This window comes from Natator depressus, chromosome 2 (assembly GCF_965152275.1).
Source record: "Natator depressus isolate rNatDep1 chromosome 2, rNatDep2.hap1, whole genome shotgun sequence".
Lineage (NCBI taxonomy): Eukaryota > Metazoa > Chordata > Testudines > Cheloniidae > Natator > Natator depressus.
The window spans coordinates 86370961-86386356 of NC_134235.1; the positions used below are offsets into that span (position 1 = coordinate 86370961).

Sequence of the window (15396 nt, forward strand, 5' to 3'; positions counted from 1 at the left end):
TCCCCCAGCCTCTGCTGGCCCTGCCCAGCCCTGCTCTAGGTGCTTCTCTCTCTAAGAGCCAGTTCTTCTCCCTTTACCCTCCAGGGAGAGACTCTGCTCCTCTCTGGCCTGCAGCCTTCTTATAGGGCCAAGCCTGGCCCTGATAGGCTGCTTTCAAGCCTCCACTTGATTGGTTCGCAATAAGCCCTTCCAGGATTGGCTGGGGCTCTGTACAGCCTCTCTGGTTTGCTTTAACCCCTTCCGTGCCAGAGTGGGGCAGCTGCCCCACTACACTACAGAATGAGGACTGGGGGAAACCACGGCGTAGAGGGAGTCTGCAAGAAAATGAATACTGTCTCAGGCTGTATTAACTTTGCACTGGAATCTCCACAGGGTTTGGGGAAGGGTAGGTGTGTCTGCATTCCCTACTCTTCTCCCTCTAACTTCCTCTACCATCCCAAGGTCTGCAGACTGTCCAAGTTCTCCATGGAGTCTGGAGAGGAGGGGCCATGGTGCTGTGGGGGCATGCTTTCCATTCACGTTGAAGGGCATCGACTCTCAGAGAGGCCCCCGCTATGTGAGGATCTACAGGGCATGATCTGGTCCTACACTATTAGTACAGTATTTGTAATGGCTGTGTGATCTAATAGATCCACTATAGGAAACAGTTTGTCTCCATCCTGTAGTAAGACTAGGATTGTTTCTAGGGGGTTTACAGGACTCTTGCACCTACTTCTTAGGTTCAAGGCTTAGACTGTTTTTGTGTGTGTATGTGAACCACATACCACGAAACCACAAAAGTATGGTCTATAGAGAGCTGCATACAGTTCTTACAATCTATGAACAACTGGGGTGCATTTTGCCTTTGCTTTTTGACCTTCAGTAACTGAAAACTCCATTCTCTAGCTACAATGTAGTGAAAGATACCCAGAGCCTTTGTCCAGTAGATGTTTTCCTGTAAAATGCGCTACCAAGATTTTATTCATTTGGTTAGTCTAGCACTCGCATGTCTGACTTGGGAAGGGTTTAGTATTAATCATCCTGTTGGAGGTCAGAAGCTGCCCTTTCTGGGAATGTAGCTCACCAGTCCCTTATGTATCACCGTGGTCTCCTCCCGAGAATGAGGCTGAGACAGGGCACTGAAAAGATGCTTATAAACATATCATATAACTGCATTCATCTAGTAGACTAATTTAGTCTACGAATGAGTAAAATAAATATAAACCAGTACCAACTCAATAAGCCTCAGCCATATATTAGCTTTTCAAGTACAGCCTTAGACAGCAATCTCACCAATCAAGAATATATGAATAAAATATGTCCTCTCTGAAAGAATCATTGCTCTGAGATTAATGTCAATTAAATTGGCAACAGTGGTAAGTAGCATGCATATAATTCATTTTTGTAAGTGTTACGTGTTCTTCTAATTCAGCATTTCCAGCAATCTCACTTAAGGAAATGACTCATAGTAACAAATCATGTCTCAGTACCCCTGCTGATAGAAGCAGATATTTTTAATGAATACTGCATGGGGCTCCGGTGGATTTGTGAGGGCAAACAAGTTTTCTACCTTCTAACCAGGAAATACGTATTGTGTGATTACTGCAAGAATAGTAAGTTTGCTAAATATTACTTATTTCAAGAGCTACCCTGCATTTCATTGTCTGTTATACTGCACTGCATATACCACACTCCTCAGTTTCCAAGCACTCTGTATTTGACAGATACATTAAGAGTTAAAATGGTCTACTGCTATTGGGCTTCCAGCTAAGTGGCAAGAAAGGGTCATATCACTCTCTAATACAAAAAAGAGAAACTTTGTTGCAGGTTAATTCTGATCCTGTAGCCAATTTAGATCTCTGTAAGAGCCATATTCTGCTCTCAGATACACTATTATATGTTTGGCTCAAAATGTCAATTTTGCTGCAAAAGTAGGGCACAACACTGCATGCCCTCTATACTTGGAACTCTTACTGAATTCCATGAGCTTGCAGGATCTGGCCCTGACTCTATACACACTACAGAATTTCCAATATAAACTTCAGTTTATAAATTATTCCAGATTTTAAAAATCCTTCATTAATACTGTGACAGGGTTGGGCCAGATGGCTATAGGAGAGTAATAGAAGGCAGATATATTAGCCCCAGACTAAGTAGGTCCCTTTTCCCTGGGTAAGGTAACAGGGAAGGTTCCAGAACAATCAGGAACCTTCTGGAAACAATTAAGACAGGCTGATTAGAACACCTGCAGCCAATCAAGAAGCTGCTAGAATCAGTTAAGGCAGGCTAATCAGGGCACCTGGGTTTTAAAAAGGAACTCACTTCAGTTTGTGGTGTGCGTGTGAGGAGCTGGGAGCAAGAGGCACTAGGAGCTGAGAGTGAGAACGCGGACTGTTGGAGGACCGAGGAGGACAAGCATTATCAGACACCAGGAGGAAGGTCCTATGGTGAGGATAAAGAAGGTGTTGGGAGGAGGCCATGGAGAAGTAGCCCAGGGAGTTGTAGCTGTTGCACAACTGTTCCAGGAGGCACTCTAGACAGCTGCATTCCACAGGGCCCTGGGCTGGAACCCGGAGTAGAGGGCGGGCCCAGGTTGCCCCCAAATCCTCCCAACTCCTAGTCAGACACAGGAGGAGTTGACCTGGACTGTGGGTTCAGAAAAACGGCCAAGCTGAGGGCTGCCGTGGAGCTCCAAGGCGAGCAAATCCGCCATTAAGCCGAAGACCCACCAAGGTAGAGCAGGAACTTTGTCACGATACATATTTATTAGTGATAAAATTGGAGCAAAGAAGGTGTCACCCCACTTTCCCTAATGGAATCTCAGTACCAAAAGTGAGTTCCGTGGAAGCTCTGAGAGATGTCTGGATGCAACATGTGAGATAGATCTTGGCCACTCATAGCTGCTAAAAGCCGCTGAGGAACACGTAGCTCATTTGTGGTTCATTTTGTCAACATCTCCCTCAAAGAACCTCCCTGAACATGCAGTTATCCAGTCAGGCCTCAAGAAGCCAACACTTGACCCTAAAGATCCTGTTTTAGAGCTGTCAGCCACGATGCTGTAGGATGCCTGTTCCACAGAGTCTGCCCTGGGAACAGACATCCCCCATTCTGGGACCCTAGAGGGAAGTACTTCCTCTCCAAAGACACACTCACTATTCTATACTATAGAATCGTAGAAATGTTGGGCTGGAAGGGACCTTGAGAAGTTACCATGTCTAGCCCCTTGTTCTGTGGCAGGACCACGTAACCTAAACCATCCCTGACTAGTGTTTGTTCAGCTTGTTCTTAAAAACCTCTAGTGATGGGGATTCCACAGCCTTCCTAGGAAACATATTCCAGATCTTAACTATTTTTATAGCTAGACAGTTTTTCCTAATATCTAACCTATATCTCTCTTGCTACATAATAAGCCCATTACTACTTGCCCTACCTTCAGTGGACATGGAGAACAACTGAGCGCTGTCCTCTTTATACCAGCCCTTAATATATTTGAAGACTGTTCTCTGGTTCCCCCTCAGTCTTATTTTTTCAAGATTATACATGCCCAGTTTTTTAAATCTTTCCTCATCAGTCAGGTTTTCTAAACCTTTTTATCATTTTTGTTGCTCCCCTCTGGACTCTCTCCAATTTGTTCACATCTTTCCTAAAGTGTGGTGGCCAGAACTGGACACAGGATTCCAGCTGAGGCCTCACCAGTGCCAAGCAGAGCAGGATAATTACCTTTCGTGCCTTTCTCATGATACTCCAATTAATGCGCCTCAGAATTATATTCGCCTCTTTCACAGCTGTATCACATTGTTGACTCATATTCAATTTGTGGTCACTATAAGTCCCAGATCACTTTCAGCAGTACTACCTTCTAGCCAGTTATTCCCCATTTTGTAGCTTTGTATTTGATTTTTACTTCCAAAGTGAACTTTGCACTTACCTTTATTGAATTTCTTCTTCAATACTGACGAATTCTCCCAGCCCTTGCAACCCTCCCAATTTAGTGTCATCTTCAGATTTTATAAGTGTACTCTCCACTCTTTTATCCAAATCATTAATGAAAATATTTAATAATACTGGACTCAGGAATGACCTCTCTGAGACTAGATATGCCCTTCCCTTTTGACAGTGAACCACTGGTAACTACTCTTTGAGTACTGTCTTTCAACCAGTTGTGCACCAACCTTATAGTAATTTCATTTAGACCACATTTCCCTAGTGTGCTTATGAGAATATCATGTGGGACTGTGTCAAAAGTCCTACTGACATTAAGATATATCACATCTGCTGCTTGCCCCCTATCCAGTAGACCAGTAACCCTGTCAAAGAAGGAAATGAGGTTGGTTTGGCATGATTTGTTCTTGACAAATTCATGCTGACTATTCCTTGTAACCTGTTATCCTCCAGATGCTGATGAATTGATGTAGATTGTTCAATAATTTGTTCCACGTATCTTTCCAGATATTAAAGTTAGGCTGACTGGTCTATAATTCCCTAGGTCCTCTTTATTTCCCTTTCTCCAGTTTTCTGGGAGCTCGCCTATCTTCCAGGAGTTCTCAAAGTTAATTTAGAATGGTTCCAAGATTTCCTTAAGTAATCTACGATGAATTTCATCAGGTCCTGCTGACTTGAATACATCTAACTTGTTTAACTATTCTTTAACCTGTTTTTTCCCTGCTTTGGCTTGTGTTCCTTCCTCCTTGTTAATAATTTTAGTGAAGACTGAAGCAAAACTGACTTTAAACATATCAGCCTTCTTGATGTCATCAGTTATTAGCTCTCCTTCCCCATTAAGTATAGGACCTACACTTTCCTTCATCTTTCTCTTACTTCTAATGCATTTATAGAACCTCTTCTAATCGCATTTTATGTCCCTTGCTAGGTATAACTCATTTTGTGCCTTAGCCTTTCTGATTTTGTTCCTACATGCTTGTGTTGTTCTTTTTACTCCTCCTTAGCAATTTGTCCATACTTCTCCTTTTTGTAGGATTCCTTTTTGAATTTTAGGTCATTAAAGCACTCCTGAGGGAGCCATATTGGCCTCTTACTATTCTTCCTATCTTTCCTTTGCATTGGTATAGTCTGAAGTTGTCCTTTAATATTGCTTTCTTGAGAAACTTCCAGCTCTGGATATATGGCAGTGTATATATGTGTGGCTGATGGGATTAGAGCCACAGCTCCAGCTCCTCTGGAGGGAACAGAGCTCAGTAGCAAGTGCTGTGGGTAGGAGGGGGGTCTTCTCTCAAGACTGCATTTCCTCGCTGTGGTTGGAGTTTCAGGCTGGACAGTGCAGAGATTATGGGGGTCTGGATTTGGACCAGGGAGGTTTCACACTTCCTTTTAAGAGGGAGTTCCTGTAATAATGTGTGTGACTGACAGAAGCAGGTCTGGAAAGGGATTTACTATAACTCTGAGTAACCCGTGTTCATGTTTAATGGTTTATGGGCTGGCTGGCATTTTCAGCATCTCCTGCTGCTGCAGACTCTCCCACCCCTCTCTCGAAAGAGGAATTGCATGGAGGAAAATTCTTAACACCGAGGTCATAATTTTGAAGAGTGGCCTCTATTTGTAGGTGCTCTGTTTTTGATGCCTACCTTGAGACATGTGGGATGTTAGACACTCAAAAATGGAGGCACCCCAAATCAACAGCTTCTTTTAAGAATGATGACCTTAACCATTAAAATGCTGGTTAGTCTCCAAGTGAAGACAGGCGCTTAGGGCAGAGGTGGGCAAACTACGGCACTGCGGGCCACATCCAGCCCACGGGACCATCCTGCCCGGCCCCTGAGCTCCTGGCCGGGGAGGCTAGCCCCCAGTCCCTCCCCTGCTGTTCCCCCTCCCCCGCAGCCTCAGTGCACTGTGCCACCAGCTCTCTGGCCCGCCGCTCTTGCCGGGCAGCATGGCGGCGGGGCTGGCTCCAGCCAGGCGGCGGGGCTGGCTCCAGCCAGGCGGCGGGGCTGTGGGCTCCTGCTGCTCTGAGCGGTATGGTAAGAGGGCAGGGAGTGGGGTGGGGTTGGATAAGGGGCAGGGGATCCCGGGGCAGTCCGGGGACAGGGAGCAGGGGGAGGTTGGATAGGTGTGGGAGTCCTGGGGGGGACTGTCAGGGGGCGGGGGTGATGATAGAGGTTGGGGCAGTCCAGGGGACAGGGGGGCTGGATAGGGGGTGGGGTCCCGGAAGGTGATTAGGGGCAGGGGTGTGGATAGGGGTCGGGGCAGTCAGGGGATAGGGAGAAGGGGGAGGTTGGATGGGGTGGAGGTTCTGAGGAGGGTCGGGGGGGGGGGTTGGATAGGCATGGGAGTCCCAGGGAGCCTGTCTGGGGGCAGGGGTGTGGATGGGGTGGGGGCAGACAGGGAGCAGGGGGCATTAGATAAGGGGTGGGGTCCTGGGGGGCAGCTAGTGGTGGGGGTCCCAGGAGGGGGCAGTCAGGGGACAAGGAGCGGGGGGGTTGGATGGGTCGGGGTTTCTGAGGGGGGCAGTCAGGGGGCAGGAAGTGGGAGGAGGCGGTTAGGAGGCGGGGGACAGCCTCCCCTACCCGGCCATCCATATAGTTTTGCAACACTGATGTGGCCCGCAGACCAAAAAGTTTGCCCACCCCTGCCTTAGGGATTGGCCATTTTCCTAACGTTTGTGGGGGAGAGGATCGCTGGAGAGGAGGGAGGGGTTGGTTCTTGCTCCTGGGAGACCAGGTAGACAGAGACTCTTGAAAGGAGCAATCCTCTCTGTTACTTCTCTCTTCACACCCCATTTGACTCTTACTTCAGCTTGTCCTTCCTGACATAATCCAACTCTCCATGATGCTGACTTACTCTCTCAGGCTGGGAACCAGCCTGGGTTATATCAAAAGTTCAGGCAAGGAAGAACTGACATGGAACATGGTACAAGAGCAGAGAAGAAAGGCAGCAGGGAGGCAAGCAGGGAGAGTGAGGCTGGCAACCCAGTGGAGGGGGACTTTTAATATTGCTTGAAGGGGAGTGTGAGTGGGTGGTTTGGTGGATGTTGCTTAGGGAAGGGGTCATGTTGGTTGAGTGGAAGGGGTGAAATGCCTCCTGGGTGGTGTGAGAACAGGGGAGAGGAAAGAAGAGAGCTTACTTATCTCTGCTCCCTCAGTAAAGTGCACTAAAAACAAATATATTCATATTTTGTGCTCTGGAGGTTCAAGCAAAATCCCCAGTTATATTTTTGGCTTATACAATATTTGTCTTTCTTTCAAAGCTTGGTTTTAAAAAAAGCCTTAAGGAATAGTAATTAGTATTTAAATGTACTAGAATTATTTGCACCAAGATCCAGCTCCACTCTTGCCTGGCTCGAGGACCACAGAGAGGAAGCATGTTTCTTCAGATCTCCTCTGTTGTGGCTGCTCCTGACCTTTTGTTTGTGACTCCCTGCTAGACCAAGCTGCTGGCACTTCCCTGACCACTGCTAAAATATTAAATGAAATCCGGGGGCGGGGAGTGGTCAGTTCATGGGTTTATAACTACACATTCAAATAGTCTTTATACTTAATTAATATTTACTATTTTTTCCTGGGAACTTCCTTGGGGGGTGAGGTATTTTCAGAATGCAGATAAAATCATTGATGGTGAAAACTTGCTGTGAACTCTTATTTCCTTCTCACACAGACCGATCCTTGGCTGTAGCAGACAGGCACACACAGTAGCTTTAAGCTGCCTTTGTGCTTCTCTGATCTTAGGTCAGCTATGCACCAGTTGGGACTCCTCTGTTCTTCTGTACAGTGGCTGCCAATGTCCCCAGGGGACAGCCTGTTATGGTAACCAGGGATCACCAGCATGCAGGGAAGCCCAGCCATGCCCCATTTCCTCTGATTTCATCCACTACACTGGCCCATGGGAGGAGCAGGAAGGACATAAGAGCTATTATTTGATATCAGTGGGATTACTCATCTGTTTAAAATTTAGTATGTTTTATGTGCTTTGCTGCTCAAGTCCAGAGCAGATAGAAACATGCAGGACTGAGCCCTAGATCTTCTCAAAGAGTCTTAAATAAAATAAATATGAAGTTTCTAGACAAAGCCATTGTAATCGTGGCTTTACCAGCAACAGTCAAAGAATTTTCTAAAATTTCTCCTAATTTTTTTAAAGACCTTGGTCTCACAAACATCTTATCTAAATCCCTTCAAATTTGCTCCACCCCAAAATAATCCCTCTCTGACTACAGACCACAGATGAGGAATTTCAAGCAGAAAGGATGTTGAGAAAATTAGAGGGATGTGATCAAAATTGGGTTTATATTAGCAAGCTAGTTAGAACTCTAGCTACCATAGAGAATGGCTATATCTAGTCCATAATAGTGACTTTCATACCACTCCTGTAGAGATAGGCATTAGCCCTCTGCTAACCTATATTGTGGCTCCATAGGCTCTTCTCTAGAACAGCTAATTACTTTTTGTTTATTAAATAAACCTAGTTTTTACATGATTTTATGGTTGAAGTTTTACATGCACAGACATCAGGCAATTCAAAGCTATGATTCCAATGGCAAACACAATCAATTTAAAAATAACACTTCTTTCTGAAATTTGTTACCTATCACAGTTATAGTTTACATCTGAGATCACTAAAAGAGATTAGAAAAGTAATATTTTCCCCCAGTTGGTTTATGCAGTGCGTTTAACAGCACTTTGTGAATGGTTATTTTCACTGTTTTCCCTGTGCAGTCACTCAGTTTGTGTGAGTTTTTACACTGACACGGGGGGGAAATATTTTTTAAATGTAGGAAAATACGATTGTAAAATCAGGAAAATGTGCAGTGGGACTTGCAGAGAGGCAGGTGTAATGCCCCAAACTACTTTTAACTTTGTGTTAATTGACTATAAGGGAGCTGTTCAAGGCTCAAATGGCAGCTAGGCCCGTAGTCCAAATGGCAGTTAGGCGTCTATATCCCATTGACTTTCAGTTGGAGTTAGGCGCCTAATTGCCATTTGTGCCTTTGAAAATCTCCCCCTCTATTCCTGTTGATGGTGTCTCTATAACTTGGCTCCATTGTACAGGGCCAAATCCTCGACGCATCAGTGTGGGGAGGTGACTCAGATAGCCATGAGGAGGTAGGCATGGAGGCTCTTCCAGTTCTTAACCAGGATGAAGGAGGACAGTTGAGCTGGGAGGTGTCTTGTTTCCTTCTGAGAAATAAGAGGGAAGGGGGAGAGCTTCTGCTGGGGAGAAGTCCTCTAGAGGTTAAATTGTTTCATCATGAATTGTGTATATTTGAGATTCTTTTAGTTGCTTTCACAGTGTGTGTGTTTACCCTATGGCAAGAGGATTGGTGTGTCCTGTAATACAAGGGAGTAGAAAGCCTAATAAAGTTTGGCCTGTGGCCATACAGAGGATACATTGAACTTGTGCTGAATAGTTTTGTGGACTATTTGGTGCATATTTGGTGCAGAGGGGAATATTTGGTGCAGAGGAGAAACTCCAGGAGAATGTACTAAGTTCTTTTAGTGCAAATTGCTCATATTTTCCTACTGTTCTTAATTCTTCCCCTTTTCACACCTGGGGTAAGGTAAGTAATCTTTCAGTTAAATTTATAGAGAAACACCTTGTCAGGCCACAGCAGAGAAAAAAATCCTTGTGTAAGAGTGCCTCATAAACTCCTGTGGGGCTAGATTTTCAAGTGCTCAGAACCTAATACTTTCCATTGTGATACTGTGGCCAGATTTTCAAAAGACCCACTTATTTTTGGCATCTAAACAAGAGCTGAGCTCTTCTGAAAGTCTGGCCCTCATTGGACAGCAGAATAAAACTCATAGTGGTAACTGTAACATCACATTGACATGTTGATAAATAGGTGATGTTATGTGCAGATTCAGCATGTGACAGTATGTAATGTTCTAACCTGCATTAAGCAGCAATGGTCTTAATTCTGCTTCTTTGGGTGTGTCTGTTTTAAACCCTATGCTATACAGTATTGCATGTAGCAACAGTTCATTTCTTCCTTCAGTCCAAACAGATTACTGTTATGTCAATGAGTCACCTGCAGTCATTTCCCCATGTGTATAACATTTTATTTTCTAATGAACCACATGGAACTCCTGGAGGAATTCTGTGCCACTGCGCAATGCAGAATTTTGCAGAAATTAACATGCATGCGGAATTTTCTTTCTCCCACAGAAATGGGCTGCAGTACTGCTGGCCACCACTAGAGACCAGTGGACCCAGTAGAGCCCAGCTTGCACATAGAAGACCCTGCTGGGGGAAAGGGGAGGGACGTACAGGGTTTCTGGCAGCTGCAATTCCCAGCATGCCCTGGAGGAAGGAGAGAGCAGCACGCAGGAAACTCCATGCAAGCCTGGGACCAAGCATCGGGCTGTTTCTCCCTCCGGATTCCTGGGCTCTGGGGGGGGAGGGAGTGTCTGGACTGGGGGGGCTACGGCTGGACTGTGGGAGGAAGAAGGGGCAGGTGTCTGGGCTCTGAGGGGTAGGGGGTGTGGGTATCTGGGCCAGGGGGGCCACAGCTAGGCTCGGGGGGGCACCGTGGCTGGGCTCTGGGAGGGGAGGGGTTGTGGGTGTCTGCCCCCCCCCCCCCCCAGCTGGGTCTGGGTCGGGGGAAGGGGGCAGAGAAACAGGAACTGGGTTGTCATAGGGGTTTCTTTAACTCCCTAATCTTGGGAGAATTTTTGCGTGTGTCTGTATTGTTACAGACACACTTGCTGACAGGTATTCTGAAATAAATTACCAAAATATTTGAAACTGGTGTGATTATGTAGTGTTATTTTGACAAATAAAATGTGCATAATTTTAAAATATTCTGCACAGAATTTTTATTTTTTTGGCACAGAATGCCCCCAGGAGTAATATGGTTTGGAATACTGTAAACTATAACATTTCTAAGGCTACTTGGCATGTTTGATTAGTTATTACAGTTTGGTTTTCCATGCAAAATTCTGTATTTCAAACTACACTGGACAAAGTACTAGAAAATATTATATTGAGAGTAAACCTGCACTGGTGGGGGATGGACTAGCTGATCCAATGGGACTTTTAGCTCTCTAATTTCTGATTCTTGTAAGCCCATGCTACAGAACCATAGAACTGAAGTCTGCAAAATCTGGTGTGAATCTCTATTGTACTGTCTATGCACCAAGGGATCACTAGCAAGATTTTAGCCAGTCCCTAAAGAGAGCTAAATGAGATTTACATGGTATGGCACTTCTGGTTTTCCGAGCTACTTTTTGCAATGAGCATTTAATTTTAGATCAATAATTGCAAATGATTATGGAAAAAAAATATTTATATTGGCTTTCATGGGTCCCAACCAAACAACAGTGGCTGAACAACCTTGAACTTCGGGGGTTGTTTAAAATCCAAGCCCAGATCTGGAATTTTCAGATGGCCACTATCTTTATAATGGGACAGACCAGTTCCTCAGATACAATCAGACCTAGGCTTTGGGGTGTTACAAATGTAGATCTGAATTTTGCAGTGTGAATTCTTTCTGTCTCTTGTTTAAATTGCTGCAAGCATCAATTGCCCCCATCTGAAAATAACCCCCATATTTGGTCTTCATCGGGGACCAGATCAGAAGACTAGGTAGAAGCCAGAAATTGACAAAGTTAGTGAGAAAACAGAAGGAATTAGTCAAGCATCTGTCCATCAAATCAGCTAATTTAAGTCTTCTCAAGGTAGCAGTGTTAACTTACACGTTAACGAAAGCCCGCTGAATAATTTGTAATGAATTTATTCAACGAGTTTTCCAACTTTTTCTGTTCATAAATTGTCTGCTAACAGATTGTAATTTTCTTAAAGGTCATTGTTATTCAGAATAATTTGTTGAGTAGATTCTGTGCATAATTCTTGGTCTATAGCTCATTTGTGAGACATTTATTTTAAAAATTTGATTGGAGCTTTGATTCGTCAAATAAATCACATTATACATTTCTGTTCCTTAATTGGAAGAGTGCAACTATTAGAAACAGGTTTTGAGGGATTACTTTTGATTTATTGACTGACTGAATATGAGCTTTTCACAAATATTCTACAATATTTTGCTTAAAATTCACTGCATGTGCTGTTCACTGGAATAGTTGCAGAAAGCAAACAGCAAAAGGCTCATCAGTGTTGACAAAACGTGTGTGCCCGGCTCTCAGGTTAACCCTGAACTAAACTTTTACTTTGCCTGGTTTCTGCCTAACACTGTATCTGTCATAGAACATTTTAAATGCAGCAAAAATATTCCCACTGTTTGGACAGGGATTGGCTCTCTGATCATATGCGGAAAGAGGAAAAGTAGACCCCATAGCATACTTGCTTCCAAAACAGACTGCACCCATACTCAACGCCATCCTATACAGAAGTGCACAGGGTTGAGGGTGCCTCTGAAGAGCAGAATAATTAATCACTCTGCATCTAAACAATGCTGCTCTGCTCAAAATGGAGACTTTCAAACATTGTCTGTAATGCCAAAGCATCAGAAATGGATCCTTTATCATCTTCTGTAATTTACACATACTTGAGTTTTGGTGCTCAGCAGAAGACTGTATGAGACACACAGTTTCACATGTAAGATCAGAAATGATTTCTTGGCTTAAAATTAGAAACTTAAGAGCCACAGAAGTTATAATTGATGGCCTCTATCCTGAGAGGTGCCAAGTACCTCCTTCAAGATGCTGTGCGTGCCCTCAGATCCCACGAAAGATGCTGAGCACCTTGCAGGATCAGATCCTTTGAACACTGACACTTCATAGCGACTATGTACAAACATTCCTCTTTTGGTTTTTTTGTAAGATGCTTATGTCACTTCTTACCCTATGTGTCTGATCCTTTTCTCCTTCATGCTGTTGATAAGAATGTGAGCATTTTCCCTCTGAAGAAGAGGGAGAATTAATAATGAGTTTGGTTTTTGTTCCTGCAGGCAAGTGAAAACCGGAGGCTCTTAAATGCTCTGAAAACCTTGTTAGACGACTTCCGTTCTGAGCTCCGGGATGATGAACGAGAGCGACATGGGCTCCAGCAGCAGTATGCCACAGACAAGGCAGCTTGGGAGGTGGAATGGACTGAGCTGAAGTGTCGTCTGGAGCAGGTACCGTACGCAAGCTCTGTGCCAAAAGACACATGACTTTTCATTTAAAGGCCTGATTCCCAAGCTGGTTTGGAGCTAAGTGAAAGTAATTGACGAGAATCAGTTTTAATCACTTACTGGAATAAGAAATCCATGAGAGTCACATAAGGGATCATATTTATTTATTTTATGCCAGGTTCCTGCAGCCTACCTCACCTGAGTAGTGCCTTACTCTATGAGTAGCCCCATTGACTTCAGTTACATCAGGGTGACTATTAATGGAGTAAGCTACTATTCAGTGTGATCAAGGGTAGAGGAATCTGGCCCTTTATTTTATTATAAGAGTGGGCTGGTAATTGCTCAGCAAAGGGGACGAAATGTGTGGGTGTCTGTATCTGATCGGTGTATGGATAAGAAAACGTTTCTTGATATTCTGGTGTTTCCCTAATAATTTCTCATTCACTCAAGTAACTAGGCCATGATGCTAGGTCGGTGCCTCAGAATGGTACATCAATAACTGCTGCACTAGATGCTTTCTGAAAAGAAAACAGCCCATTAATAATATTAAGCCATCAGATCAGTAGGTTAATGTTTAAACCAGCAAGTCAGAGTCACTGGATGATGCTGTGTTGTGTCCAGTTGAAAGGGAGGCTTTATCTGCCTGTTGTTGTAGGCTATTATTAGAATCATATATATCAATTCATATGCCTGGTGCTGCAGTGCTATGTATTGCTGATCACAGGAGATACTCTGTATTCTGTGGTGGCATAAAAACAAGCCAGCAGAAAACCACTAGGATCCATTTCTGAATCTGATGGACTAAAGTATTAGTGTATGGCATTGAAGGGGCAAAATTGAGTGTTTAGGTCCTGTAAGAAAGATTTGTAGCTTTGTATTATCTATAAAAAGTTGTGTAGCTTTAAATCATCTGTGGAAAGCAGATATAATAAAAATATTCACTACACAGGTGACACATTTTAGAGGATTTACTGTACATCAGAGCACTGTCAAGAGACTCAGTCTGACTCACAGCATTCAGACCTGAATGCTCCTTTCCCAGTTTGTGTGCTAGAGGGTTTTCTCTCAGAGTACAGGAGTAGCTTTTATTTATATGTAGTGGAATTGAAATCCGTTTTCTGATCAAATGCTTATAAGTGTACACAAATGTTCTGATAATTGATTGGTTTTTTTTTTTAAAAAAACACCCTTGATGGCAGGTTTTTCTTAAATTAACCTTTAAATGGGAGTAAAGAACAAAACATAAGAAAAGAGGCAAACTGAAGTTGTTAGCATGGAGTTTGTGTGCGTTCGTGTTTTTGTGGATGTGTGCATTTGTCATTCAGATAGAAAAGTAGTCAGCACCATGATTGGCATAAGTGGGTGGAGGAGTGTTGCTCACTACACACTGACACAGGAAAAAATAGATTTCAGTCTTTAGCACCCTCCAAACTAGTGGTTATATCAGGCTCAGTAAGATCCCTCTTGCTATCTTTATCATTGTGTGATCCTACCGGTAATATTTCCTGTCACATGGCAGTTGTTGGGTGGTGATTGGTTCTCTTGTCTCCCTCCCCCCGCCCCACACACTTCCCAAAATCAATGCAAAGAATAAAACAGATCAGCATGTAACACATGGAGATCATCTCTTACCAATATCTGAGTGATATCTGCACATCATGATAAAGACAAGCCCACTAATGAAATATCAATTAGGATACCACATAAATCATCAGAATGTCAATTATGATAGTCCCAACGATCATCCCACTGTGATATAACACATGTACTCTCAACCACAAGGAAGACAGAAATAACAAAACATAGCACTAGTAGTTCAAAAACCAAAACATTCTCTGTAGGTTCATTCTCAAAATCAGTGGGAGAGGAACTGGTGAATGACTTATGCCAAATATCAGCTTTGAGTAGTTGCGGTAATATCATTTCGTATTCTGTGAAAACGTGGAATAATAAAAACTTGAATCAATCAACCAGGTCAGTCACGACAATCATGGTGCAACCTACCATGTCATGGTGATGGGAGGCACCATCTTACCTGTTATAAAGAGTAGGGGTTACCATAACGGGGAATGAGGAGTGCAGCTCCCCCTCCTCTGCTAAAAGCAGAGGAAGAGCTTCCCCTTCTCTTCCTGGCTAGGGTTCACACTAAGGGTACTTCTACACTGGCGCTAGAGGTGTAATTCCCAGTTCAGGCAGATAAACCTGTGCTAGTTCTGATCAAGCTAGCACCCTAAAAATAACAGTATAGCTGCAGTACCATGAGTTGCAGGGACATGCTAGCCCACCCGGCCCATGGACAATCCCGTCTGAAACCCTAGGTAGGGGCTCAGGACAGCTAGCTCATCCCACTGTCTGTGCAGCCACTGTTACTTTTAGCTCACTAGCTCCATCAGAGCTAG

General features: G+C 44.0%; 1 protein-coding gene across 9 annotated transcripts in view; it reads left to right on the forward strand.

Annotated features, from left to right (window-relative positions):
* Positions 1 to 15396, forward strand: part of MTCL1 (microtubule crosslinking factor 1) — a 174249-nt gene that overhangs the window by 127568 nt on the left and 31285 nt on the right. For all 9 annotated transcript variants that reach the window (XR_012638098.1, XM_074944619.1, XM_074944625.1 and 6 more), the window contains one exon: positions 12833 to 13000. Coding sequence is in view for 8 of the 9 variants with exons in the window: in XM_074944619.1 (XP_074800720.1) it covers positions 12833 to 13000 (168 nt within the window). In the remaining variant the exon portion in view is untranslated. The remainder of the gene's footprint in view (positions 1 to 12832; positions 13001 to 15396) is intronic.